Consider the following 27,079-nt stretch of genomic DNA (forward strand, 5'->3'; position numbering starts at 1 on the left):
CAACCAAGGAAGATACTGCTAAGTGGCCTTATATGAAAGGAATAGACTTTCCAAGAACGCAATCTGATAAAGTGTCAGTGCTCATTGGCAGCGGTGTTCCTTAAGCTCATTGGGTGTGTGATCAGAGGCGTGGCAGGTGTGGTCAACCTTATGCTGTGTGTACTCCACTCGGTTGGACTCTGATGGGACCATTGAACTCGTTATAGAGATTGCTTTAGTGTGAACTTTGTCCGCTATGACGATAAAACGTTTCATTAGCAAATGGAGAGCATGTTTAGGAGTGACTTTAATGAGCCTATGATCTCCTCAAAGGTTGCAATTTCAGGTGAAGATCAAAAAGCACCGTCGCAAATGGAAAATTCTGTGAAGCTCGTGAATGGCCACTATCAGTTGAGGTTGCCATGGAGGCACAAGTCAGGAAACCTCCCGAACAATCGTGAATTTGCATTGAGAAGATTGCGCTACTTAAGGGAAAGATCCCAGCGCGACCTTCACCTCTTCGAGAAGTACAGAGACACTATTAATGATTATGTCTCCAGCAGTTACACAAGACAAGTTCCTTGTATAAACAGGAAGCTGTGAAGGATACACCAGTCTGGTACTTACTTCACCATCCAGTTTTTCATCCTCAGAAACTAGGGAAAGTGAGAGTCGTGTTTGACTGCGCGGCCAAGTTTAAAGGCACCTCCCTGAATGATCAGCCCCTTCAAGGTCCAGACCTAACGAATGGACTTTTGAAGTTATCATACGTTTTCACCAAGAACCCGTAGCTGTGGTTGCGAATATGGAAGGGATGTTCCACCAGGTGTGGGTAACTCCCGATGACTGTAATGCCTTAAGATTTCTGTGGTGGTCAAATAATGATCACTCCAAAGAGCCAGTTGATTACCAGATGTTAGTGCACTTGTTCAGAGCCATGTTGTCTCCAAGTTGCACAAGTTTTTGTCTCGAGAAGATGGCCTCGGATAATCTGGGCGAATTTGATGTGGAAACCATTACCACTGTTGACCGGAACTTCTACGAAGACGACTGGCACATTTGTCTGGCCAGTTATGGGAATTGTTGTCAAGAGGAGGATTTCAGCTTACCAAATGCATTAGTAATGACAGGAATGTAATTGCCACTGATCCAGTAACGGAGAGAGCGCCCTCTGCTGTCAACTTGGATTTGGAGGATTTCCCTGTAGAATGCACCTTGGGAGTGCAGTGGGCCATGGAAACAGATGACTTTAACTTTCACATCATGGATAAAGGAAAGGCCCCCACATGTCGAGGAATCTTGTCTGTTGTAAGCTCTATGTGCGACCCTCTTGGGTTCATCATGCCTATCATTCTGCTAGCCCGAGAGCCTGTTGCAGAGCCTATGTGAGCAGAAGTATGGCTGGGGCAAAGAGATTTCTGATGCGGATTCCATTGTATGGCAAGGATGGCTGAAGGAACTTGCATGTTTGAGAACAATATCAGTTTCCAGGTGTTTCAATCCACCAGGATTCGGTGCAGTCAACAACGTTCAGTTACATCATTTCTCAGATGCTTCTGAATATGGTTACGGAGCAGTATCATACCTTCGAATTGTCTACGACAAGGATGTTCCGCATTGTTCTTTTGTTCTTGGCAAATCTTGTATCACTCCCCTGAAAGTGGTGTCCATACCATGTCTTGAGTTAGCAGCTGCACTGGTTGCTGTGAAGTTGAATTGCCTGATTCGGAATGAGTTAGAGTATCCCATACACAACACAATCTACTGCACGGATTCTACCGTAGTCTTGCAGTACATTCGCAACAATCAAGAAGATTTCACGTTTGTTGCCAACAGAGTCTCAATGATACATGATGAATCCACACCACATCAATGGCGACACGACACCTGTGTGAACCCTGCCGACATTGCGTCCAGAGGGGCAAAAGGTTCCGAACTACACAAGCTGGACCTGTGGCTTCCCAGCCCAAAGTTTCTGTGGAAGGATGAGGAGAATTGGCCCGAAGAACCATCCCAGTTGCTGGAATTGCCTCAAGACGACAGTGAATATAGAAAATGCCCTGATCGTGTGAACGTGATTGTCCATGGTAAAATGTTGGAACCGCTGTTGTCTTGCTATTCATCCTGGAACAGTCTTCAAAAGGCCATAGCCTGGTTAGTACGTTTCAAGAAGTATTTGGTTGGCCTCCTTAAGGAGGATCCAGACAGCATTCCCAAGGGACCCTTGACTCTCAGCGAAGTTATTGCTGCAGAGAGGGTCATCATCAAAGCTGTCCAGCATGATGCATTTCCAGCGGAGCTAGCTGTGGTAGGCCAAAGAGCATAGGGGAACCAGAAGAAGTGTGTTCCATGGTCTAGTCCAATACGCAACTTGAACCCATCCGTTGCTGAGAGAATATTAAGAGTAGGAAGTCTATTGTCAAGTATGGACGCAGTCAGGTGAAACGTTAGGATGTTTGTTTATATGCCTAACCATGAGGGCCACGCACATTGAGGTCACGCACACATTAGAAGCAGACTCCTTTATCTGTGTGTAGCAGTGTTTTGTTAGCCGCAAAGGGAAGCCCCAGGAGATACACTGCGACAACGGCACCAATTTCATGGACGCTGAGTGAGAGCTGAGAGAAGCACTGGAGTGACTGGACCAAGCCAAAATCTATAATAGTCTAAGGTCAAATGACATTTAGTGGTCATTTAACCCTCCTGAGGCAAGCCATCAAGGTGGAATCTGGGAATGTATGATCTGCTCTGCCCAGAAGATTTTGGGTGCCATGTTAAAGCAAAAGCTGGTGAATGACAAAACATTGTCAACCCTGCTGTGTGAATTGGAAAGGATTCTCAACGACGGGCCTTTAACTTCCCTTAGTGACCACTCAGATGATCCTGAGCCGCTGATGCCGAGCAAACTCCTGCTCCTGAAATCCAATTCCTGCCTCCTGCCAGATGTCTTCAAAGGTCACGACAAGTATAGCAAGTGCTGGTGCCAAGCACAATGCCTGGCAGATTCATTTTGGAAGAGATGGATGAAAGATTATTTACCAGCACTTCAAACAAGGCAGAAATGGAGCGTCCCTCATCAAAACTTCCCCGTCAGTGACTTGGTTCTCGTTGTCGACAAGAAGACGCCCAGAGGTCGCTGGCCAATGGGCTTGATCAAGGTGGTGTTTCTAGACAGCAATGGCTATGTGCGCAGCACTAAGGTGAAAACGGTCACATCTGTCTTCAGATGTGACATCAGGAAGTTGTGCCTCCTTGAAGGAGTCCAGAACTCATGAGGTCTATAAACTGATAAGTTCTATGGTTAAGACTGCCACACTACAAACTGCGTAATCTGAAATAAGTTAATTTTCGTCACATTACTGTTGGATCTTCGTAGTCGAGGAGTTGGTTATTTTGTTGTTGGAATTAGTTGGTACTAGTAGCTAATTCAGGGACGGTGTAGACACCAATCCTCTGCCTAGCCCCAGTCTGCACGGCTATGCATAAATAGTTTGACCTTCGTGCAGGTTATTTAAATCGCAAGTATTTCAGTTGAGTTCACAAGTTATAACAATGTTGCGTTCTTTGTGCTGTTTTGTTCGCCGTATTCCCAAATTGTCAGGTAATGCCCCCTTTGTTTGTTTGCCTTGAATTTCCTATGTTATTTTTATTTATTTTGTATGTTATTTCCATTGTTGTAATTAGTTGTTCCACTCTTAATGTATTATGTTTGTTACCTTTATCCTTGAAACCACTGGCAATGTCATGTAAAATTAAGTTAAGAGTTTGAGTTGTTTGTAACTGCATCAAACTTCTTTACAACCTAAATTATTGCCAGTGCATTGGTTACAGCAGCTTTCAGCAACTTCACCTCTGTTGTCAAATTTGGCTTGGAGTGCCTTGAGATTTTCACCTTGAATTTGCACTTTTCTGATCCTAAAGCCAGCCCAACGTAATGAAATATTTCCCACGAAAACTTCTCACCGGTAATAACATCTGTGTTTCAGCAATTCCAGTTGCTTGATGGAGTGGAAATTTTCAATAGCAGCTTCCAACAATTTCTACTCTGTCTCTGGAACAACGCTATCAAATTTGGCTCAGAGAGCCTCGAGATTTCGACCTTTAGCTTGGATTTTTCTGCTCCAAAGGCCAGGCCGACGTAGGAAACCATTGCCCACGAAAATGTCTCAGAACATCTCTGTATCATGTGAGCAATTACCATTGTTCCACATCAAATAACTTTACAGTTCACAAATGCACTGCCACTAATATAAGGTAGAAAACCTTCCCAATGCGTATTACAAAAGGATTGTAATAGAAATGCCAAATGCCTATACCCAGAAAGCAAACAAAACAAGTGTCCTTCTGTATTGCAACAATCGCAGTCATGTAATACCTTGACCCAGAAATGTAAAACGATATATGTGCCTGCAATGTTGACTAAATTCAGCAATTTCAGGACCTTGATCTATTGGTTAGCAGAAGTTTATGGATGATGGAAGGAAATCATTTGCATGTCATTTGAATAATCTGCACCACAGCTAAAACCCTATAGATTGCTTATGTAATCTCCGAGTTAAAAAGCAGGGAAGAAAATGAGATGTTGGATTGAAAGAGGAATTTTTATTAATTTATGTTTTGTTGCAGTTGGAACTTGAGGTCTTATGGAAAGGCATCCTGCTGATATGTTTGCAGTTTCTGTCAGTACAGTACATTTTTACAAGGGTCAACTTTTTAGCTGTGACCTTTGAAGGTTCGCTGCTTTGCTGGCCATCAAAAGAGGAAATTAAGGCCCATATACCAAAATTGTTTTTAAAATTCATATATGATCTTTCATATATTTACCTGCATTCTTAACCATCTGCTGGTATATAACATACTCACAATGTGACCAGCTACCAGTTTGCTTGATAGCTCAGTTGGTAGAGCACTCTATTGGTATCGCAGAGGTCATGGGTTCTTGTGGTGATCAAGCCTGAATTTTTTTCAGGCTTAATTTCACAGCTGCTTAAGCTATGTATATAACTGCAATGATCACATATGTTTTCTTGTCTTTCTCTGCAGTTCAAATATATATCTTTCATATATTCACTTGTATCCTCACCGTTTATGGGTCTATTATGAACTCACAACTCGAGCAATTCCCAGCTGGCTTGATAGCTCAGTTGGTAGAGCACTGCACTGGTATCGTAGAGGTCACTGGTTTGAATCTTGCTCAAGCCGGAATTTTTTTCAGGCTTTTAATTTCACAGCTGCTTAAGTTGTGTATAAAACTGCAATGATAAAAGTTACCGTATACTTTCAGACTGGCAAATTTTTTGGCAATCTCTTCAAGATTTCCGTATACCTTCAATCGCCAGCAGAAAGCCACACAACTCAAAGTCTCCTTAAGAATGGAAGTAGTATTTGGATTCTCCCTCCCTAGACAGGATTGAATTGTACTGTTGACAAAATTAAGTTGAGGACCTACCTGCTGTGCAGCTTTGGTTGGCATGCATAGAGATATGTGATCAGCTGTAACCAGGGTACTTTCTCAAGGGAGGAAGAGAGAGGACTCTGGGAATGAGGTTGATTCAGTGTAGAAAAAAAAATGCAATACTGTAAAATCCCACATTCAAGCACCCCAAGTTATGAGCCCGCCTAGACATAAGCTCTTCTATTTCTGACAAGGATATTATTCCTGATATAAGCTCCCCTGGATAGAAGCCCATCTAATGTATGAGTGCATTCCTTTTGCGTTTCTTTACAAACATCAAAATTTGTAATTGAAAGTTATAGGCTAATAGGGTAATAGGGTAATAATACGGTAATAGCTCTAAATGTAATGGTATGTTAGCTTTAATTCGTTTCTTGATTATGTTTTATCTTGTTGTTCAGAAATGTATCTTTTATTTTGCTTATATGCCCTCCCCCCCCCCCCCAGATATAAGTCTCCCCATTTATAAGCCCATGCAAAACCCCATATGGAGTTATATTAGCCCAGGGTTTTAACATGGCGTTTTATGGTATACATTGAAGTGATTGACTTTGCATCTGTGTTTTCTCTTAGATCCTCCAGGGAAAGAAACATGATAAAGAATGGCTAATAAGGAAACTTCAGAGTGCATGTGAAGAGGCCTTTCAACCAGTTCAGGTAAGTAACACTATGATGTACTGTGAATGTCCTGCTTTGTTGGATTTCATTTTGCTTTGTGTGTATCAGGGTTCTCATTAGGTGCCTTCTGCCGGCTAAAGAACCAGCCACTTTGATTTCTGAGCCACCTACGTTTTCTTGAAATAAGTATGTAAGTTGACAAGAATGTGTAGTTCCAGAAAATATCGATACCCCCACCACGGAGGGAATTTCATGTTAGACCCCCACCTCCCGCAAATTTCCACTTTCTCAACTAAAAAATAAACCCCACCTCTCCGTAATTTCCAAGAGTATTTTATGAACACCCCCAAGTGCTGGAAACAATTTTTCTTTTTCAACAGGACACGTGTCCTTTCAAATCTTCATTTTGACCAGACATCTGATCAATTTGACCAGACATTAATTAGCATAATTAATTACTATAATTAATTGGTCATTAGCATAAAGATTTTCAATATGGATGGTTCAAAAGTTCATTTAAATTTGATTTATTTATCATTATTTTGTGACTAACTAGATGACTTTATATACTAGATGACTGCCTCTTTCTCTCCTCGTCATATGTTATTCAAGCAAGCATACCTTTATATTGAATGCATAATTAATTACTATAATTAATTGGTCATTAGCATAAAGGTTTTCAATATGGATGGTTCAAAACTTCATTTAAATTTGATTTATTTATCATTTTGTGACTAACTAGGTGACTTTATATACTAGATGACTGCCTCTTTCTCTCCTCGTCATATGCTATTCAAGCAAGCATACTTTTACATTGAACGTTACCAAAGTTGACTCTAGGGTACATACATGAAGTGCTAACAGCATAAATTACTTGCAAAAAATTTCAGACATTTTATTTTGCAGGTTAATAATTTTCGGACACTTTTTGTCTCATTTCGGACAAATTTTGGACAAACATTTCAGACACATAGCACAAGTAATCCATGGATTGAGTTTGATTGGGATCTGCACCACCACAACCTGTCAGATGCCCGGTCATGGCATCCTTGAGCATGGAAATTTTGCAATTTTTTCCAGGGAAGGATACCCTGAAACCCTGCCACAGGTCCTCACTGTAAGGACACTTGAAAGCATGCTTTGGAACCCAAACCACCTCCAACTTTCATATAACTTGCTTCAGGAAAACATTTTGAGAAGGCTGAAAATCATTTGTAGGAATTTTTATTCAAAAAACGGACTAACATAACATCTATACAGAGAAAACAAAAAAGATCTTACCACAAGGCATAATCAAAGTGCTCTGTGAGCAAACTTGTGAATTGAACAAAAGGATTAAAATATTTTTTGGATTATATTTAGTATTATCTGGTTTAGGGAATATTGTGGTTGATTTTCATATTTAGAGTACAAGCAGTAGTTCAGTGTTCGCCAATAAGGTACCAAGGAAACAAAGTAACATTTGGATAAGAAGGCATTACAACTGAAACGATCATGCTATTACATTTGACAAGGGTGGACAAGGTCATGTGTTTTAAACATTTATCATTTTTGTCTCTGGTTCACCAAGAAATATTTGGCAGTAAATGTGGTTGAAAAGTGAACATTGGAAATATTGAAAAATCAAGGCAATACTGTCTTGATGAAAACATTAATCATCCTCCCTTTATCAAATGAGATAAACGGTAACGAGTTTTGAGTTTTGTTGCAAAATGGCATTTTCAGGTTCTGCTTATAAGGACGTACATGTACAAGGACATGTTCATGACATTTTCGATGGAAGTTTCTGATGTAAAAATTCCGTGAAATGCAAAGTCTAGGCGATGTTTTCATTTCAAGTTGCAACAAGGCGACGAGGAAACTTGGGTTATTTTCCTTTGTTGAGGGAAATTAGAGAAAATTAAGCAGAAACAGAGGAACAGACTTCCAGCTCATGTAACCAATGTAGGTATGCTGATGGTGAAGTATCCACAGCGAAGAATACCTAGTTTCACTGGCTTTAAAAACAATGAAAATGATTGGAAGAAAAACCAGCCTGCGAGAGCATCTTGTTTTTTTGGCTCTTGGTTTTTTTTTTTTTTGCATGAAACAAGAGCAGAAAAAAACAGGTGCCCTTGCAAAGAAAAACACAAGCGACTCAATTCAGCCACATGTTTATGAGCTAGACGCAATTCAACCGGATGTCCAATATTTTCGGACTTCAAATTGGATCTCTCCAGGGTCACTCGTTTCCCGACCGCTGGTCAAGGGGAACAAAGACTCTTGGTACAAGCCTGGTAGCATTCCAGTGGAAACCACCAACCAGTCTGTCCGCAAGAACAATTTGTGATATCACTGGAGATTTCGATCTTATCTGATACTCAGTGCGTGTTTACCGACCAGTGCGTAATTTTGGCAATTTTGACCTTCAGGTTTGATTTGTAATACTTGATAAACAATTACACTGAGGCCTTGTCCACCCTACGCCAGAGAAATTTGAAAACGCAGGTTTATTTCTACGGTAAGGTCTTCCGTCTACACTAATTTGCCTTGAAAACGAGTGTTCTTCAAACAAAAACACTGCCGGCTTTGTGTTTTAATGTGGACGGAAAACATTTTCAAAATGGAGCTTTTCCAAAACGATGACATCACGATTTCCTCAAACACAAATCCAAAATGACCGGTGATTGTTTTGTTTTCAAATTTCTCCAATGAAGTGTGGATGGAAAACATTTGATGTGTTTTCAGAGTGATTAACACCCTTTTCAAATTTCTCCGGTGTAGTGTGGATGGGGCAGGGTAGTGTAGTGCAGGGTAGGATAGTGTTTGCAGTTCCAGGGTAGCCATTGAAAGTTAATGCTTACATAGACCAAAACATCCCACATGAACGCCTCCAGATAGACTTGCCACAAGTAGATTTCTACTTCTATAAAATGAAGTTGACTTGTTCCGCTTGCTCAGATTCAAATTTAAAATTTGTATAATTTTTGGCAGGAAAACATGGGTGTGACGTAATGATTCACAGCCTACCCCTAATTCCCTGGAGTTTTTTTTGAAATATTTCAGAGCGAGTATAAGCAGAAAAATAAACCATATGCCCTGTAACCACAGCCATGTATAAGATCAGATTTTAAGACATCATTTATTTAAAGTTGAACAAATGACGGGCCAAAATTTTAAAAAATGTCAACAACAAGAACTCAACTTGAGGTGTATTATAATTGACGCGAAAACAAGAAATTATATTTTTTTCTTTGTTGCTCGACAAAAGCCGAGAAAATTGAACACGTAAAAATGAGTTAATTATTGACTTTGGAGGACAAAATGAAACTGAAAACAACATAATTTCGGGTAACCCCGAAACACTGACCCCCAGTCTGTGGACCCCACAACAGACCAGGTCCGCAGACTACCCTATGGACTGGTCCATGGACTACCTCTACGGACCCCATCTATGGACCACCCTAAAATAGTGTAAAAATAATAATAATAAAATAATAATAAAAGCTGTTTTCAGTGTAAGGAGATGCCGATGGTAAGAAGGAAAGTTCTTACCTTCCGTTCGTGGCTCAATCTGGCTATGAAGATATATTTTTAGGCCGTTTATTCTTGTTTGTATCTGTTATTCTGCTGAGTAAATTGTAAAGCCTGGAATGAGTTCACAAACCCACTAGAGGATGGGCTGAACAAAATGGCAGAGCGGAAATAACACAAACTTTGAGGCTTCCCGGAGGCTTCCCCGTATGCGTCTTTCGTATACGTTATGGCCACAGCAAAGGAAATGGCAATGTGTAATGATATAAATTGCACTCGAGCCTGAATCCAGGTCAGCCCATTTAGACAATGTAACGTTCGAAATTTCGCCATCACAGATAATCTATTAGACAACCCGTAACTGAAATATTTATTTATTATTTTTATTATATTTTGGGGAGTGGTCTGTGGAGGGGGTCCTTGAGGGGCTCCGTGGACTGGTTCATAGGTAGTCTGCGGATCCAGGCCATAGCGAGGGTCTGTGGACCGGGGGTCAGGCTTTTCGGGTTACCCATAAATTTCAATTCTTTTACTATAGCGGATAACATTTGAGAAAACACCGGAAAATAACAGCGAAAAGACATATCTAAAATACAATTTAAAAACAAGAAATCAGTTAATTTCCTCATTTGCAACAAATAATGCAGTGCAGTGAAAGAAAGATGAAAGTTGTAAATAAAAAAGACGACAAAAACAAGCCAATTATTTTGAAATAAATCGTATTTCAACTGTGCTAAATTAGTGCCCACTTAGTTCTTTTCTCAGGAGTTTTATAGTAGCTGAATGAAACTAAAAAAAATGTTTTTGAACGAAGCGAATAAACTAAACAAACACGGCCACGGAGGTCGCCGTCATTGAATATGCAGAAATCCACGGTGCAAAAATACTGTTAACTTTAAAAACCTAAAATTCCCAAAGAAAGGTAACCAAATGAAAGAAGCATGACAGGAAGTTCAATAACAATAAAGTTTCATTCAAGATGAGGCAAAAAAAAAGAACTATCTAAAAGCAAAAAAATGTTCAAAATTTCGCAGACGTGCTTCTCTGCGTGACAGCATGTTCAAATTAACTCTTTACGCTAAAGTGAAAGCCTGACTTTTTATCGGACGTGGCTTTAGTAGTTGTTCAAGAATTAGAATTAAACTTCGAAGTAATGCTGTGGATTACCACTTTTGTTTTCTAAAGTCCAGGAAGCTGCTTTAAATCCGCGATCTGTATCCAAAACCCACTTGAAAGCGCAATGACTTTATAAACACAAGGTTGTATTTACCTTCAGAAGCATCCTTAATTTCCGTGTCAGAACTTTCTGGCCCCAAAACTATGGCTTTGACTCCTTTCTTGTTCAGGCTGGACACCTGGGCCAGGTTGTTCAAAGCCTGGTTAAGCTAGCTCAGGATTAGCGAGAATTTTGATTTCAGGTTTGCAACTTTTGGGTGCAGTTTCCTGTTTATATTTTTTTTCCTTCAGGTTTGAGTTTGAAAAACCTCAAACTACGCAAAACATAATCAATGCAAAACATTTTTATACAAAGAAAATGGATACTTCGGTTAACGTTTAATCCTGGGTTAGCACTAACCGGCTTTTGAACAACCCAGCCCTGGTCTTTCATCAAGGAAATCAAAGGAAAAATAACAAGACAAACTGTCTCAACAACTTCTCTTTCACCATGTTCAAAAAATGTGGAATGTTAAACTCTCTTCAGATCCAGTTGGTGATTGCGACGACTAATGTATCCTTCATCTACTACATTGATTCACTCCGACTTCTTCGAAACCAAGCTTCTCGAACAAAACATCTTGTTTCAGCTTACCTGTGTTATGTGTAGCTTGTGAAGAGCCCCGGTGCAAAACAAGTCATGAAGACCTTCCCTCAAAACAAACGTTGCGACTCTATTTGCCAACGAATGAACACATGTGACCTCTAAGTTTTAAAAAAGGCACTGTTGAGCATCAGAAAAATCCACGAATGCCAAATGTACTCACTGACAGTTGCTCGGTGAAGGACAAATTAACTTCCAGATAATCCTGGTACAGACTTGAGCGCGCCGAGTTATAAGCAGTCTGATTAATTCTCATAATGTTTGTTTTCTCCTCCTGACTTATGTAATGTTCATGTAGAGGGTAGTGGACAAGACTGCGGGTGGAAAGGTTCCGTGATCGACTCCGGGTGGAAGGTGATTTGTTATTTTTTTTCCTTTCTTTTTTTCGTTGTTTTTAGCGATACAATAAATAAATGCTCTGTGTTTCTATCATTTCACTCGCTATATGTACATTTACTATACTGTAACCCTACTTCAACGACTTCTGTTTCTGTAAAATCCATACAAAGTCCGCATCCAGTGGGAACTTGTGCTGCTCATCGATTTTACGATCCTCGATGTTCTCATTTTTGGTGGCCGAGTCTTCTTTAACTAATATCTTTTATAATTTAGACCTTTAAAACAGCTTATTTTAATTAAAGATGAACAACAATTTAAAAGTAAGCCGCGAGCGTACCTCATTTGCATAATGTGTACAGCCCATTGAGCAAGCAACACATTTTCCCATAACTCACGATAACTCGTGTTGCGCATGCGCAATTCACGAGTTAAAAAAGGAACATTTTCAACACTTTTTTTGGCTGCTAATTTTGATTTTTTAGCTAGTGAAATAAAGGACCTCTGCAGTACAAGAGATACAATCCATAGGCACACATGATGTACTGAATACTCAAGAGTTTCCACTTCGTTGCAGGGTGCATGGGGCTGGCAGCTACCTTTGATCTCGCTGCTTTTCTGGTTTCTATGATTGCCCAAGTAAAGAAATCTGTCAATCAATTGAGAACAGTAACGAGCATGCGCATAACGTGAAAATAATGCGAGGAAACCACGACAAACTGCAACATGTTTCACTGCCATTTGTGTTCAGGATTTGCCTTCGATTCCATAACTTTTTATTCGTTGTTAGCACTTTTTGGCAATGGCTCTGAGACAATCAGGACTAAGGAAACAGGACCAGCTTTGTGCTATTTTCCTGGCAAGCATGGTTGCATTCTTGGTTGCCTGGAGAGGTTTCACTGTCTCAGGAAGATAATGAAGCTGTAGTTTTTATTTTGCTGTGAAAATGTCAAGGTCCATTACCTCCCATCTTCTATGGAAAATAGCAATGTCAATCTGTTTCTTGACTGCCATCATATATCGCAAAGCCTGCGAATGTAAGTCTTCAAAATATTTCTCAACTGTTCAGGGTTCTATATTTAAACTTGAGCTTACATTAAATATGCTTTTCTGTCTAAAGTTTTTTCTGTCTTAACTTGCTGTCTTATGAAACACTGCATTTACTTTATGATTTTCCTGTAATATGTTGAGTCTGAAGACTTTCTTTTGAGTAATTTAAATCATGAACTTGGAGGCAGTTACAGATCAGTCAACAGTCAACAGTCAACAACATTGAAAAAAGCTACTAGATTTGCATGCCTCGATAATACATTGATAATAGGGGTTTTGGAAACCTGTATTCCTTACTGTTCAGTACCAATTTGAGGTCTGAAATTTGAAATCATTTTTCTGCTTCTGCATATGGGAATGCCCAAAATGGAATTGCTGGTGACTGACTCAAATATTTTAATTTTTATTAAGGTGAGGTATTTCATTTACAGGTACAAGTTAGTGACATGTGAAAATAAAGAAAGCAGCTTCTGTTCTCATGTTTGGCATAATTTGTACTGGTGATAAGTGTCAGTTTTATTTGTGTTTTAGGAGAAAACTCTGTCATTCTTTTAGATATCAAAATAGGGCTGCCATTCACTCTTCTGCTGAGGGAGATAATTTACGAAATAGACCCAGGGAAGGGAAATGAACGATGTTACCTGTATGTGTGTGCTAGTAATGAGGTAGACAGGCAAAATGGTCATTCATCTAGACAACTAACTTTAACTTGGGCAAACCTAAGTCAACAGGACCTCCATGACATTTGAAATAGGCCATTTTTGATACTTGGCTTTAAGGCTTTGGAGAATAACCAGATAAGACATCAAGCGCAAGGGATCAGGAACAGTTGTTTAGCCCCTAACTATTTAACACCCAACCAGAAGTCGATTAGCCCCCAACTAGAAGTCCAAAACTACAAGTGGTCTGTTTCAGTTTTAGGCAAACCATCTGACATTATTTATGAAAGTGAATACTGGATAGGCCACACGGCAGAATTGAGAATTCGTCATTATCTCTTTGGTTACAACACAATAGTTGTGTTGTTGATTGTTTTTGTTTCTTCATAATCATCTTCAGACTTTTGTTTGACCTTCTAGACTTAACAGCTTAAATAACGGGTCCAATCACGAAGTCCAGATGGAGAGTGTGCAGGAAGTTTGACTTTACCACCTCATTTTGTTGCTCTTTCTGTAGCCCTTTCCCTGGCACTAATTTTTTATCCCAACTCTGAATCAGTTTTCAAACAGTTCATGTTCCTCTCTTGCACTAAGAATTGCCATTTGGAAGTCCTTAATACTACTTGTCTCAAATGGCAGTTCTTAGTGCAAGAGAAGAACATGAACTGTTTGAAAACTGACTCAGAGGTGGGAAAAAAAATTAGTGCCAGAATGCTCGAATGAAATATTTTAATGTTCATGGTGTTTAAAAACACCATGAATGACTGCAACCTGGCTCACACTGAATTAAACATTGACATTTTGAAAATTTGTAGGCATTTTCTTAGGCATTTTGTGGCATTGGCAACCTTATCAGTCACAATTTCGAGGCCTTCAACAATCTATCAAACCAACTTTTATAAATGAATAATAACTTCAAGGGAAGAAGTGAAAATTTGCCATGAAATGTTCAGACATCATGCCTAATCTTACATGTAACGTGAAATTGGCCAGACACATACATAATTTGGTTGCACAATGTCTGATTTCCAGCACTGCCCCTCATACCCTCTGGAAAATTTCATTTTGGCAAGAAAGGGTGGTAAAGTTTCAGCAAACACTCCAAACTCTAGGCTGTCAGCATCGTGCATCACTTCTGTTTATTCTCAATCAGAAAATACACAGCACTTTAAACATGCTTTTTGCAAGTAAATAGATAAAATCGTTACTCATCAAATTACCTTCTATATCACTATATCTCTTTGTAAATTTGTTACAATTTCCGCCGAAAGACTGATAAGCTGAGTGTGTATGAAATTGATGCCATACTTTTATTGTGAACGCAATTGCGTTAGCTAATGATCGCTAACATACTCCCAAAGAAGGCTGTTATTTAAAATTACACACAAATGGACTGATATAAACAAGAACAGGAAATTCTCAAGTTTCTGAAATTGTAACATCACTTCTACCCTTATAAAGAAACTAATTTTCATGAAAGAAATCGACTGCCACTCAACAGCTTCACAGCCTACGAATGCAGATGTATTTCCGGCTGTCACTTGGTTGTGCTGGAAGTACTGTTTGCGAATCTGAGTGAGAGATTGATTTCAGTGACGTGAAAACTTTTGTATTGAACCAAAGTTCATCTGGAAACTAAATCGACCGTCCAACCGGGCCCCCTCTCCTCTGGAATTCCCTGGGATTTTGACGCTCCCCCCCATCCGGAATTTCCAATTCCCTTCGTGGTGGGGGTATGGCTATTTTCTGGAACCACACAATAACAAAACTAAATAAAAATTGCTGCCTGAAAAAGGAACAACTTTCTTCAAAGCCATTTTTAAGTCTGATAATGACATAGTCATTAATCCAAGATACAGGTATGAATGTGAGGTCCTCTCGATCCCTCGATTCCTGATAGGCTTTTTACCGATCTGCTGACTGGTATATGAAGGGTGGGAAGTCCAGTGCACTGCAGGATACAATTTCTTTATCAAAACGATCACCTGAAAACCTTTCTACTCTTAATTTATTTTTCTTACTAGCTTAATTATAGTTCCACATTGTACATAATTTCCACCCGTCTATTTATTTATGATTTTATTAGCTGTTTAATTTTTAATTATTGTGAACTTTAGGTAACCCTTGGAGGGAAGTAGTTCCTCTTAAGGGTTTTCCTGTCAATACTTGTAGTCTTTTGTATTGCCAAACTACTAAAGAAGTGATTTGTTTCAGTGGCAAAGTTTCTTATTTTTGTCGATTGTTTATATGGTCGACAGTGTATATTTTTTTAACTTAAAGCTCCCACTGATAAACCAATTCAGTACTGTTCAGTGGGCTAAATAATGTATTTTGAGTTGGAAATTGATCGAAGTACTAGATGAATTCGTTGTATGCTCTGTAAGCAGAGATGTGAGATGTGAAAAAAACTGACTTACAACTACTTGAAAATGATAATTGAATTCCAAAGTATGTTTTTAAACTGAATTGCAAAGTATTGACAAAAAAAAACAACAAAAAAAACAGCACAACCGCTCAAAAACCATAATTATTAAGGAGCCAGTGGCCAACATTAAGCTCACATGTAAATTATATTTAGTTGCGATAAGATTCACATTTTTTCAAACTGGAAAATAATTGATGATAGGCACGGTGAATTAGCAATGGATGAATAGTTCATGGTTTCATTGGATGTCCTCATATTACACCGCTGCTCAAGTTTAAAGTGTACCTAACACCAAAAATTTTTTGTTGCTAAAATAATAAAGCTTATTTTGTGGAGTAATTTGCCTCAAAAATTTTTTGATTTGGTTAAATCCTCGAATTTCTGTGCCCCTTTGAAACTGAGTTTCGAATGGTTCGCGTCCGCGCATGGGAAATCTGGGGAGAGTTAAAGCTGTGACGTCAAATCCAGAACGAATGCTTTGGCTGTCCTAGTCAGGTCTTTTACTTTGTTCGAGTGTAGAACAGTAGAAGCCTTTTTGCAGCACAAGTTCTTTCACCGGGACTCTGCAGTCGACTGTTTTCTGTTTTTATGAACAATGTCTTCTACTTCATCTGATTCTGAAATGAGCTTTGACTCAGAAAACTCTGAAATTTATTATATTGCTGAAGAGAATGACTGTTCACGCTTATCAACATCGCAAACTGAATAGTCAAACGGTGATGACCGAGCTGATTTGTATGCTGACTACTCTGGCCAATGGAGAAGGGACGGCCAAATACCAGGAGGTGGATGCTGACAAAGAATTTGAACGAGCTCTGATTGACAGACTCGAAGGCAATGATATGTAGAAGTTGAAGAGTGATACTAGTAAGACTGTAGCGCGTGGCGTGTCTTTACTATCTTTGCGCCTTCTTCGATCTCACATTAATATACTTTCGTAAATACAAAACTAAAGGGAAGCAAACCTATCATCAAACTGGCAGCAAAGAGAGGTAATTCAGGCATGCACATGGCTGTATAAAATAAAAAAGTGTTTCCGAGTCCCTCTTTACATGCATGCACACAACATTTTACTTAACAGTGATTCTTCCAATTTACAATTATAGTTGTGAAACGATCAGTTGCATGTATAGTTCCTGAGTAAGAGGGGGGGTAGCTAGGGGGTTGGTTATGTTATTGCAATTTTTGGTTGGTCAAGTGTGAATTATGATTAGTGTACACCCGTTTAGTCCTGTTTCACTGTTACAAAAATGCTTTAGTGATCCTCGAACAATAATGTTACTGTCGAGGAAAAGGTTGTTGCTATTCATCGTGGTAGATGCAATAATAAAGTGTATTATCATTTGTCTCATGATGTAGTCACTGAGATGTAGATCGCGACATTTCAACATCAACAGGGATAGTGGAATTGAAATTCCCGAAGCATGGATACCCACGATCAAGAAAGACAACAACAGGAGAACGGTACAACAGCGGACCACTGAGGGAACAGCTACTCGCCCGAACAATGGAACAATAGGAGGATTGAAATGTACCAATCACAGCTGACCTTTGTGATATAAATGATACTGTGCAATCAGTCGACCTTATCGCCTGAAGAAGACTAGCAGTAAGCAGTTGAAACGTGGCGATCTACATCTCAGTGACTACATCGTGAGACAAACGATAATACACTTTATTAATACTGTTACTTTTTGTGATTTCTTCATTGAGCTTTGTTTTTAGGTATCCTGCCCTATCTTCCCCCCCTCCCCCCCCACCTCACCATAAGATACCTACTGCTAGGAAACTTTTTTCCATTAATCGTTTTTAGTTACTAAGTGTTTCATAATAAGAGTTCTCAAGGCTGGTGTATGGGATGTTTGGGAACAAGAGGATTCCTTTATGTAGCAATGATATTATTAGAAAGGAATTTACAGTTGAAAAGGGTGAAAGCTCTGAATGATTTGACCTTCATAAGGAATTTGAACAAAACTAGAGTGTGCTTGATATTTACTGTATTTATTTTGCCAAACTGCAACACAAACTGTTCTACAACTGTACAATACTGCAAAAATATGGCATTTGTTCAAAAACATATCAGTCTTATTCACCTGGAGACCAACAGCTTACTGAACTATTGATTCATAGACATAGACAGTTTGTTTTACTCGCACAACACACTTATAGAAAAAGGCCCCTGAAACATCAAAAGGACCCCTTTTTCATTGCTTGTGCTTAGTAATGTGAATTAGTATAATCCTGTTTTACAAACTGGAAGCAGCTGCCTTTCTTTCTTTTATTGTCAAGTGGAAAATTTATTGTTTGTGTCCCTTCACTGACCATTTACATGTCACAATCAACCTGGACAACAATAAAATTATGTTGTTTATTTATTTATTTTTGATTCTGTATTCTTTAATCTATTTCCTGGCAAACAATGACAAGCTAATAATAATATGGCTCTGTCTTACAAGGACTGGAAACTACCAAATTCACAAATCTGATTGGCTGAAACTGATATTGAAAGCAGACTAGATCATCCCATCTAGACCAGCATCTAGACTGCTAATGCTTTGCAGTGAAAAAGTTGTAAACCAAAATGCAAAATCATTGTTTTCTTCTAACAATACTTATTTATGGAAGTGCCAAAAAGCCTGATGAGAAAAAAAAAGCAAAGCAAAATGTCAGTTAGTACAAACCAGTTAAATTAAAAGAATTAAATTGTCCTTGTTTGTAAATTATAGTAAACATCTTATTAACCAAGCTTAGTCAGTCCGTATGGGAGAATCTTAACCTCGGTCCTGTTTACAGACCTCACTGTGTTCGGTCCTCAGTCTCCCATACACACCTCCTGCTCAGCTAATACGAGCTAAATTATGATAATGATGATGATAGTAATAATAATAATAATAGTAATAATAATAGTAATAATAATAGTAATAATAATAATAAAAAGAAGAAGAAGAAGAACAACAACAACATCAGTTCAATGATGGCTTTTCTACAGTGCAGCAAGTTGCAGACGCATTGCTACACACAACCATGTCCCTGTAAAAAATAATATTTATCAGAAACTTTTTTTGTGTCGCAACAATGTTTCCCATGCTGGGGAAATAGGGAAATATTTGTGTCTTCAGCAATGTTTCTGGAACAACGTGTCCTCATTTGGAAGAGCATTTGGTCAGCAGAGATGCAATCTCATAAGCATGTGTTACCATGGTATCAATAATTAAAATTTCCTATAAATACAATTCAAGTCCACAAGCCTCATGCAGAAACAGACACATACACAGACAGCTTGAAATTGTTCTGGTCCTGGTTGAAGTATGTTCTCTGTATATTGATAATACCCACATGTAAAAAGGGTTCTGAACATATAAACTAATTCTAAGCCATTCCTTGCTTGAATGTTTCCATGGCCGCATTTGTCGAACGGTGGGTCTTCCAAACTAGTGTGCTTGTTCGCACGACTTTGAAAGGATTTGAATCTTGCCCAAAATACCCTGACAGATTTCTTTTTCAAAGAACTGAACAAGGAAGGAAACTAACATATCTATGGGGTGCCATTTCCGCCAAAATTATTGTTTTATTATTATTAGGCACAATGTTTTATTATTAGGCACCAGTTAATTATTATTAGGCACAATGTTTTATTATTAGGCACCAGTTTATTATTATTAGGCACAATGTTTTATTATTAGGCACAATCTCTTATTATTAGGCACCAGTTTATTATTGTTTGGAATTATTTTTTATTATTAGTCACCTTGTTGCATTATTAGGCATTGATTTTCATTATTAGCACTTTTCCCGCCTTTTTTCGTCTCGATTTAAAAAATGATTGACAGGCCTAGCACGACTCCCACTGTTTCGTGATAAACGGTCTTTGACCTTTAGAGTTTAGCTCTAACAAGTATGTCTTTCAGAGATTTTCCTCTCTTGTAGGAGATGAAAGGAGGGTCTCTGTATATTTCTCTAAGCAGAGGTTGATCTTGGATTAAATGCCATTTGCTCATTAAAATGCTTTTAAGATTGGGCACTGATGGATTATATTGTGTGACAAAAGGCAATAATCTCTTTTGCAATTTTGGTTTCTGTTGTAGTGCCGACTTCCTGTTTTTAAATTCGATTTCTGCGAGGACTTTGTTGACCAGTTTATCTGGATAGCCTCGAACACGCAAATTTGATCTGAAATTTTTTATCTTTTCTTCAAAACTTGTTTTTGAAGAGTTTGTTCTCAGAAGCCTAAGTGCTTCACCTTTTATAAAACCTTTTTTCACACCTGGAGCGTGACAGGAAGAGAAATGCGTGTATTGAAATTTCTCAGTCGGCTTGAAGTGTGTGCAGATATCAAAGATTGAATCTTTGTAAAATCTCTCGCCTTTGAAGACAGTAGTGTCTAGGAAATTTATTTCCTTCTCTGATATTTCAGCCGTGAATTTAATGGTAGGATGGTGCCTGTTTGCTTCTGAAATAAACTGATCTATTTCCTCTCTGCTTGTGTTCCACAACGAGAACACGTCATCTATGTATCTCCTCCACTAAGTCACTGTCATGAGACACACCAACACAAGCAACAATCTCTTGTAATCGGGAGGTAACTTCATGCCTTAAGTCGGAAATAGTGTTAGTTGCCATCGTTTTATACTTCGAGGATAAATTGCTTCTACATACTCAGCTACATTTTGCTTTTTCTGGGCCTACAAAGTCAAGATGTCTATCCCTTGATCATTCGCAATGTCTGCCATGCTGTTCTCATGTGTAAAACCGCTGACTACTTGGAGATAGTAAGGTACGAAAATAATACGAAACAGTGCCTAATAATAAAGATGAAATAATAATAGAAAATAATGCCAAACAATAATAAAATAGTGCCTAATAATAAGAGATTGTGCCTAATAATAAAACATTGTGCCTAATAATAATAAACTGGTGCCTAATAATAAAACATTGTGCCTAATAATAATTAACTGGTGCCTAATAATAAAACATTGTGCCTAATAATAATTAACTGGTGCCTAATAATAAAACATTGTGCCTAATAATAATAAAACAATAATTTTGGCGGAAATGGCACCCCATACATATCAAGGCAGGGAACATTTGCTCAAAAAAAAAAAAATCTCAACATTCTTCTGTATCTGTCGGCTGTGCTGACTGACTGCTGCTGTTTATCAGATCAGATGCAACAACGGCTGTATGAATTGATGGAAAAGCGGTTATTCCAAATTCATCTTGCTTAAGCCATGGAATCAGCAAAATCCCTTCCTCTCCCTGAAAATCCAGGTGTCGAGCGAAATCATCTTGTTTGAAATGCTTAGAACAGATCACCAAACTCAGATGGCTCTCACTTTGCATGTTTTACTTTCACGAAATCGATCCATTGCTTTGTACGTTTCTTCTCTTCAGGACGATCATCTCTCCATAAAACGGTATGGCATGAAGTGGAGTACCTCCTGTACGTTTGCTGTGTTGCTACATCCCACTACAATGCACCTGGCTAGCATTTTTTCGAACTACTTTCCCAGCCTTTCCCCACAGAAACAAGTAAATATGCGAATTTACAGAATCACCGTGTTCTGGATTTGATGTTGCATCCGGCCCTTGAACCATGCCCCATTGAACTTGGTTGTGAACCAAAATGGTGGCATTTTGATGTACTTTGACGAGTCATAGAAAATCAAAGATTTAACCAAATCGAAAAATTTTTGCGGTAGATTACTCCACAAAATAAACTTTATTATTTTAGCGAAAAAAATTTTGGGGGTTAGGTGCACTTTAAGGCTCAATGTAACTTGTGTAAAGGGAACTGTTTTCCCAGAACATTGCTATGCAGGTAATTTGAGGCATGATTGTCAGTTTAAAATTTATTATTCATTGCAAGTCTTGTGGTCAACAACACAATGATCATGTAATGATTTTAACATTTTCTACATTGGATGTTAAATATTTTCCCAAAAACAGTCTCCACAGTACTTCCTTGTGTCAACTTGTAATGATTGTAACCAGCTGAATTCAGAACTAAGTAAAAGTGAAAGAGATGCATCATATTGAACACTTGCAGTAGCTATTAAAACAATACCTTGTGACCCTAACACAGCCTATATGGCACAATGAAAACCAAATTTTTACAATATTTGTTCCTGTACTAAGGACATTATGTAGGCTAGATTTGAAGATTTTATAACTTTTCTGTATGTTTTTTATGAATGTTGCTACGGTTTTCTTGCGCCAAGAACTATGGCTAAATGTAGCAGTTGCCATCTTTTTTCCTACAGAGAGGGGTACATGGGGGGGTCTGAACACCGCAACACTGCAAAAAAAATTAACGAACACCACATCACTGCAAGAAAAGTCAACGAAACACCGTCACCGCAACACATATTTTTAGTGCCACGATTCGTTCATCTACACTTAAAATAATACTTTTATACCTCAACAATTTTCCACAAAATAAACACATCACAACGCTTTGCATTGTGCATCTGTCGATACTGCTGATGCCTGTAAAGCAGTTTTCTTGCTCTTGTGAAGAAACCTTGCGCAAAGCTAACAATAATATAATAAATATAATAAACTAATATTTTAAGGGGAGGCCTCCAATCCCCTAGAGGTGGTTTTCAGGAGGGTCCTCTAAAAAATTAAAGTCTAGAATATTCATTAAATGTTTAAAATACAAAAGTAATAAAAGCTAAAAAGGTGATACTAAAACTAAGGTTTAAAACTGGAACTAGGACTAAAAATCTACTCCTAGATAAGGTTAAAAGTGGTTAGCTAGGAAGTGGATGAAGAAAAAAGGGAGGAGCCTCTAGAGATGGCCTTTACCCCAAATCCCTCTGTTCTTTTACTTCGCTCACTTTTCTTGGTGTTTAAACCCACTGACTGAAGCCATATCTTGACTGAAAGTATTGCTTTCTGGAGCTAGCTACGTTTGTGTTCGATATCGATAATCATTTGAAAAAATAGAAGGTTGAGAAAGTCACAGGACCTTGGATTGTAAACCGGTATCAGAATGACCTATAGACGAAGCCGAATGGCAAAAGGAAAAAAATTGTAAACGTATGTAATTTACAAAGCTTCCATAGCTTAGAAAGCCTTCTTTCTTCCCTGCTGATGCGACATCTGAATATATTTTGTGGCCAGTAGTTTTCGCCACCTTTTCCTTTTTTCGTAGAAAAAAGCTGCGCAGTCAATAATACATTATATTCAGCCTTGGCATTTCCAGAATTTCCAGGATTGTTTCTGTTCTTGCTCCTCCATGTCTCTACCGAACACTGAGCTTCGGTGGCAGAGGACAAGTGACTTGTCAAGTTACATATAAATGAAAACAGCTTTGAATTGGCAGCCGAAGCATATTGAAGACTGACTAGAAAGCGATGGTCTGTATTTTGTTACAAATCATTAACCTCAATGGTATGTGTTTGTCATAATTAACATGGATTAATGAAGTTTACATGTTAAATATAGGTCAAATTTAGGTTTGAGAAAGGTAAATAGAAAACCACAGCACCGCAAACAGTTTCATTTCACCGAACACCACAGCGTGAAAAACGCAAACATCACACACCATAGAGTTTGAGATCACTGCAGCACCGCAAGTTGAGATTTTATTCACTGCATCGATGCATTAGAAAAAACGCCGCAACACCGCAAATCCCCATGTCCCCCTTTACAGAGGATTCAAGACAGGCGGTGATCATGATAGTGAAAATTCATAGTAAATGAGATGATTTCTTAGTTTAATGGACTAGTGTCCAAAGCAGGATCCAAAAATCTTGAACATCGGCCAAACAAACGGATGACATAAGCACTGCAAAAGCAAATTAACAAGAAAACAATAAGATATAAAGGGAAAAAGCCAAGCCACAAAATTATACACTTATCATAATAAAACAAGGGTACAAATCACGCCATCAACTCCCATGAAATGCAGCAAACCTCTGACAAATCAAGGAAAAAGCCCCAACATCAAGTCCTATTTTAACCATTAAAATGGTGGGGCTCACCTGGGCCTGCCGGACTTTTCTTAGAGTTCAACTACCAAACCAAAGTTTTATGCAAAAATAATCCACAATACTGATCCCTGTTACCCCACAAATGACCAAAATAATGTCAATGTCAAGCACGGATGCTAAACAAACATTTTCAACGTAGCATGATTTCCATTTACTAGTTTTGATGCAAAAAAATGCTTATCTGTAACTGAGACTTGGCAAGTAACTGGCCTAGATATTTCACTAGCAGCTCCCAGAAAAGGTTGGCTTGATTCTCATGATGAGTGCAGAAATTGGTCGAGAAATGACAACCTACTCTCAACTCGCAACTCGAAAATTGCTCTGGCCAAGACGGCATATGATTTGGTTGAATACTGTCATGTGAACTGTGTCCTACACCCCCTGGCAAACAAGACTCATAGAAGTTTGCCAGAGGCTGTGCAGGATGACAGTAAGCAAAGTGTAGCAACCTAGAACTTTAAATGATACTCATTTGGAAATGTTTTGGGGTAGTCTGTTACAGAGTAGTCCTATGGGGTAGGCCATTATAGTAGTCCATGGAATCACAGTGACATCTTGAAAGTCGTGGAGAGATTTCTGCCAATCTAGTTTGTGTCTTTCTGAATCTCTTGAAGGTAGTGCTGTTAGCAATCTCAGCAAGATTCATATGTCTTTCCAAATTGTAGGGAGATCTTGGCAAGATCTCACCATTCTTGGTGAGATGTGGTTAGGGAAAGACAGATTGTGTACTTGCAATATTGAAATCTTGACATGATGAGTTCAGTGTGCGCTCATTAGTTGGTTAAGTCAAGTATTCAGTAATGTTTACTGTTCCAGCTACATGTACATGAAGGTCGTGTCACTGAACAGCAAATACCATGCATGCCTCTCTTGTACTCTTTATGCATGACAAAAGTTATTGGTGGATTAAAACTACCTGTAACTATAATATTGCTTGTAATAGAATTAAACGTATTATAATAATACATGTAATAATAATGATAGGCCATTGTTATAGTTTCACTACTTCAGAGGAGAGAGTGCAGCATTCTTTGTAGAAGGAGGAAAAGTTGCAGACGCTCTAAAGAAAGTTAGTCACAAAATAACAGTAAAGGATGGATCAAAGGTAATGTACCAACACTTAATAGTTTACTTAAACTCCTTATGGTAACTGGCTTAACCTTCACAGAGTAAGTTGATCAATGTTAACTTAAAGAAAATACCCTGTTAGAATGTAGAGCCATAGAGTTCATTATTTAGAAATTATTTTGTGATTGTAGAGCAGTTGAGCCATTGAGTCCATTATCTAGAAATGTGTGATTGTAGAGCCGCAGAATCATAGAGTTCATTTTGTGGAAATGAGTGATTGTAGAGCAGTGCAGCTGTAGAGTTCATTATGTAGAAATGTGTGATTGTAGAGCAGTAGAACTGTAGAGTTTGTTATGTAGAAATGTGTGATTGTAGAGCAGTAGAACCATAGAGTTCAGTGTCTAGAAATGTGTTACTGTAGAGCAGTAGAGCCGTAGAGTTCATTACGTAGAAATATGTGGTTGTTGAGCAATAGAAAGGTAGAGTTGATTATGTACAAATGTGTGATTGTAGAGCAGTAGAACCATAGAGTTCACTATCTAAAAATGTGTGATTGTAGAGCAGTAGAAGTGTAGAGTTCATTATGTACAAATGTGTGATTGCAGAGCAGTAGAACCATAGAGTTCATTGTCTAGAAATGTGTGATTGTAGAGCAGTAGAACTGTAGAGTCCGTTATGTAGAAATGTGTGATTGTAGAGCAGTAGAACTGTAGAGTTCATTATGTAGAAATGTGTGATTGTAGAGCAGTAGAGCTGTAGAGTTCATTATGTAAAAATGTGTGATTGGAGAGCAGTAGAACCAGAGTTCATTATGTAGAAATGTGAGATTGTAGAGCCAGGGCTTGAAAAAAGCCCCGTCTGCTCTTCTGGGACAAGTACATTTTCCTCTCGGGTAAGCAACTTTCTCTCCTCACTTGCCCCATGGGCAAGAACCCAGGCAAGCTGTCTGCTGACTAAATTTTTACTGACAAATTTTGAAATGAGTTAATTTTAGGCACATGGGTAAAATAAAAGTGTTAAGATGAAGCTTGACAAAAATTATTATATGCAGTCTTAGACAAATTTCCCACCTTTACTTCAAATGCTGTTGGTTTTTCAATCTCTGAAACTGCACAGACCACACCAGTACCCATAATGAACTGGCGGAAGGGGAGAATGGTTTCAGAGAATCATGACCAGACACATATAAAAGAGAAGTAGCGGTTAATGTTCTAAATGTGTCAACTACTTTTGTTACCCATTTCGGGTATAATAATTCAGTGAACATTGTAGTGAAATGAGTTATTTATCGTTATATTCAGCTCATAGTAAGTGTTCGTCCAAGTGCACCACCTCATAACCCATCAAGTGCAAGTGTTTTTCATGGCATGGCTGATGATTTAAGTGGTGAAGGCAGTGGTTCCTTGAATGATGATACCAAACAAGTTTTGAAGGTATGTTAGCTGCACACATGACCTCTTATAATCATGCATTAGAGAATGATATGCAGGAATGTGTTACAGGTAAGAACATTAAGTCTGCATATGAGCCAGATGGTCCATCAGGCTGGCATTTATCTCCTCTCTGTGGCATGAAGCAATAAGGAGTATTTCTACTCCCCCCTGGATGGGATGCTAGTCTATTGCAGGGTTACCCTCAGCATTAAATATGCTGCTACCCATTTATACACCTGGATGGAGAGAGGCACTTTGAGAGTAAAGCGCCTTGCTCAAGAACACATCACAATGTCCCTTGTCAGGGCTTGAACCCAGACCACTTGGTCCGGAGTCAAGTGCACTAACCACAAGGCCACCACATCTCCCAGTGTGTGTTCTAGAACTTGCAACATTTACATGACTATATACAGAAATGTTGTAATAAATATTGTTTGTGGATTTTTCCTAGTGTACCCATTCTTTTTTGCAGGATTTGTTAGTGGTGTGTAGTGATCAAAATGCTCATCTTTGTTTGCATCCCATTGTGTTACATTTGTAAATTGTGATTATTAGTTCAAGATTTTTATGAGTTGATAGTTGTTGAGGGCAAAGACCAAGTCAACTACCATCTCATAGAAATCAAGAGTGAATAATGTAATTGCTTTTATTTGTAGAATTATAACTAAATTGCATTCAAATAATGATTTCCAGTTGTTCCTACATGTGAAGAACTTCTGCCTATGAG

At 38.5% G+C, this 27,079-nt stretch overlaps 1 protein-coding gene and 1 pseudogene across 4 annotated transcripts in view; both read left to right on the forward strand.

Moving 5' to 3' along the window:
• The window catches only part of LOC110054723 (nuclear RNA export factor 1-like), a 257,937-nt gene that overhangs the window by 28,347 nt on the left and 202,511 nt on the right, over positions 1-27,079 (forward strand). For all 4 annotated transcript variants that reach the window (XR_016208186.1, XM_089292876.1, XM_089292877.1 and 1 more), the window contains exons 4-6: positions 6,008-6,091; positions 24,849-24,956; positions 26,221-26,352. Coding sequence is in view for 3 of the 4 variants with exons in the window: in XM_089292876.1 (XP_089149002.1) it covers positions 6,008-6,091; positions 24,849-24,956; positions 26,221-26,352 (324 nt within the window). In the remaining variant the exon portion in view is untranslated. The remainder of the gene's footprint in view (positions 1-6,007; positions 6,092-24,848; positions 24,957-26,220; positions 26,353-27,079) is intronic.
• On the forward strand, positions 785-1,250 carry LOC149111008 (uncharacterized; annotated as a pseudogene).

Source organism: Orbicella faveolata, unplaced genomic scaffold (genome assembly GCF_042242905.1).
Source record: "Orbicella faveolata isolate gen_17 unplaced genomic scaffold, um_ofav_v1 contig_24, whole genome shotgun sequence".
In the NCBI taxonomy this organism is placed as follows: Eukaryota; Metazoa; Cnidaria; class Anthozoa; order Scleractinia; family Merulinidae; genus Orbicella; species Orbicella faveolata.